At 36.0% G+C, this 2,011-nt stretch overlaps 1 protein-coding gene across 1 annotated transcript; it reads left to right on the top strand.

Moving 5' to 3' along the window:
- Positions 1-116: 116 nt before the first annotated feature.
- Positions 117-966, top strand: LOC108355874 (rho-related BTB domain-containing protein 1-like; the record flags this gene model as incomplete). The annotated part of the gene is made up of 4 exons (XM_017607005.1): positions 117-251; positions 341-454; positions 521-691; positions 724-966. Coding segments are annotated over exons 1-4 (663 nt in total), but the record flags the coding sequence as incomplete, so codon positions are not given.
- Positions 967-2,011: the final 1,045 nt, after the last annotated feature.

Here is a 2,011-nt window from a genome sequence, read left to right as displayed (position 1 = left end):
AACAGCTGAAGCGTCGCTCAAGCTATCAGGCCTTACCGCTAATCGAAACTAAAAGGCCCAGTGATCTCTATAAGGACCTGCACCACCCCATTTTCCAAAATATACGCTTAATACAGATGGAAAATACGCGTGGCATTAATGTAACGCAAACAATTGTCACATTAACCAAGCTGATAACACCGCCAGCGCTGCAACAGTGTCTGCAATTCATCTATACCGGCACAATTGAAAGGGAATTTCACAATTTGCAGGTGTGTGTGTGTGTGTATGGCGAGCATGAATGAATAATTGTTGTTGTTATTGTTGTTGAACTTAATTATTTTCCTTTTATGCTTTGCAGGAAATTAAACAAGCTGCTGATTTCTTAGAACTGCCTCAATTGACTTTATTACTTTCCAAGCCACAAACACTTTTAGCCAGTCTAAACGATGAACCCAATCAACATTTATGCTTTGTATGTATACATACATATGTATTTGAAGCGCTTTTATCTAACTGTTCTCTTTTTTAATGTAATTAGAGCATTAAAGAGAATATGGAGAAACATTGCATTGGCGATGGTTGCTTCAGCGATGTCACTTTCGAGTTGGACGATGGTCAAATGAAGGCACATCGCGCCATTTTAGTTGCACGCTGTGATGTTATGCGCGCCATGTTGGCTGGCGACTTTCGTGAGGCGCACTCAAGTGTGGTGAGTATGGGTGNTAATTATCCTTTTTCCAGATCGTCTTTCCCGGTGTCACGATTTATACATTTCATAAGTTGCTCTGCTATTTGTACACAGATGAAATACCTCCAATTTCCGCAGATAAATGCTTAAACCTTCTAGAATTGGCTAATCGTTTATGTTTGCCACGACTATTGAATTTGGTGGAATGTCGTGTAATTGAAGACTTAACAATGATTTCGCAGAATGAAACAAATGAAACGGTCGATCATTGTCTAAAGCTGCTGGAGCCGGTGAAGGTGAGAAGAAAAACTAAGATTGAGTTAGGATTTGATTTTGAATTACTCAGTAGAACAGCTACATATTAATGGCCTCATTAAAGAAATGTGGCAACGTCGCTACATTTTAACGTGTAGGAGGCAACGTCTACAACTTCATTACAAATACTTTCACAACGCGAAAATTTGTCCACAAAGACTAGAATTAAACGGGCAGTTTTTGCGTAGAAAAACAGCAAAATAGAGCGGCGAATGGTTCTTCGTTTACAATATCTGACCAAACGATATGTTTTAGAGATTCCGCCTCCTGAAATACATAGCTGTATACATGTATGTATAATTAGTTTCTTACAAGAAATAAGTTTGGTAATTTGTTGAAGAATTAGGTAATTCTTTTTTTTTGGGGGATTCAATAACGTACATTTTTTTTTCAAATCCTTGTTTGATATCAAAACGAAAGCGTACTTCTAATAATCACGATTTCACTGTAGATGATTTAAAACTGTAAAAAGTAGAAGATGATATTGAAAGTCAACATCTTAACTTACTAAATTCTAAAAATTTAAATAAGAACATGATATTTGTATAGAAAAAACAAATAAAGGGAATAGATAGCTATTAAAAATTATATCATTCTTGAGCTTAAAGACCTCAAATTTAGTCACAAAATTCGCCCAAAAACTATATTTTTGCTTACTATTTATTTGCCCACTATTTATTTGGGATCAAAGCACTGTGCGTCCAAAGATGAAGCTCAATAAAGCACATTGAAAGGGTAATTATTTAGAGGGTCAAAATGTTCTACAAAATAAAATTGAGTATAAAATTTTCCTAGAGCTCACTGGAGGCGGAAAAATCCAATCGTTAAGGCTGAACCCACACCGAAGACGACAAAACGTTTTTTTTTTTGACGACCGACAAGAAAACATTTTTTTCTATCCCATTTTTGTCGTGTGATTGACAACTCAGCGCGTCTTTGCAAACAAACGATTCAAAATTCATACACTTCAATTTGAGTTAATAGGATGGTTCTTATGAGAGCAATGTCAAATTCAATCACACTTTG

Source organism: Rhagoletis zephyria, unplaced genomic scaffold (genome assembly GCF_001687245.7).
Source record: "Rhagoletis zephyria isolate East Lansing unplaced genomic scaffold, Rhagoletis_zephyria_1.1 Rzeph_scaffold_51350, whole genome shotgun sequence".
In the NCBI taxonomy this organism is placed as follows: domain Eukaryota; kingdom Metazoa; phylum Arthropoda; class Insecta; order Diptera; family Tephritidae; genus Rhagoletis; species Rhagoletis zephyria.
The sequence above is the reverse complement of the archived record's forward strand: the minus strand, read 5'-3'. Positions and strand labels throughout refer to the sequence as shown.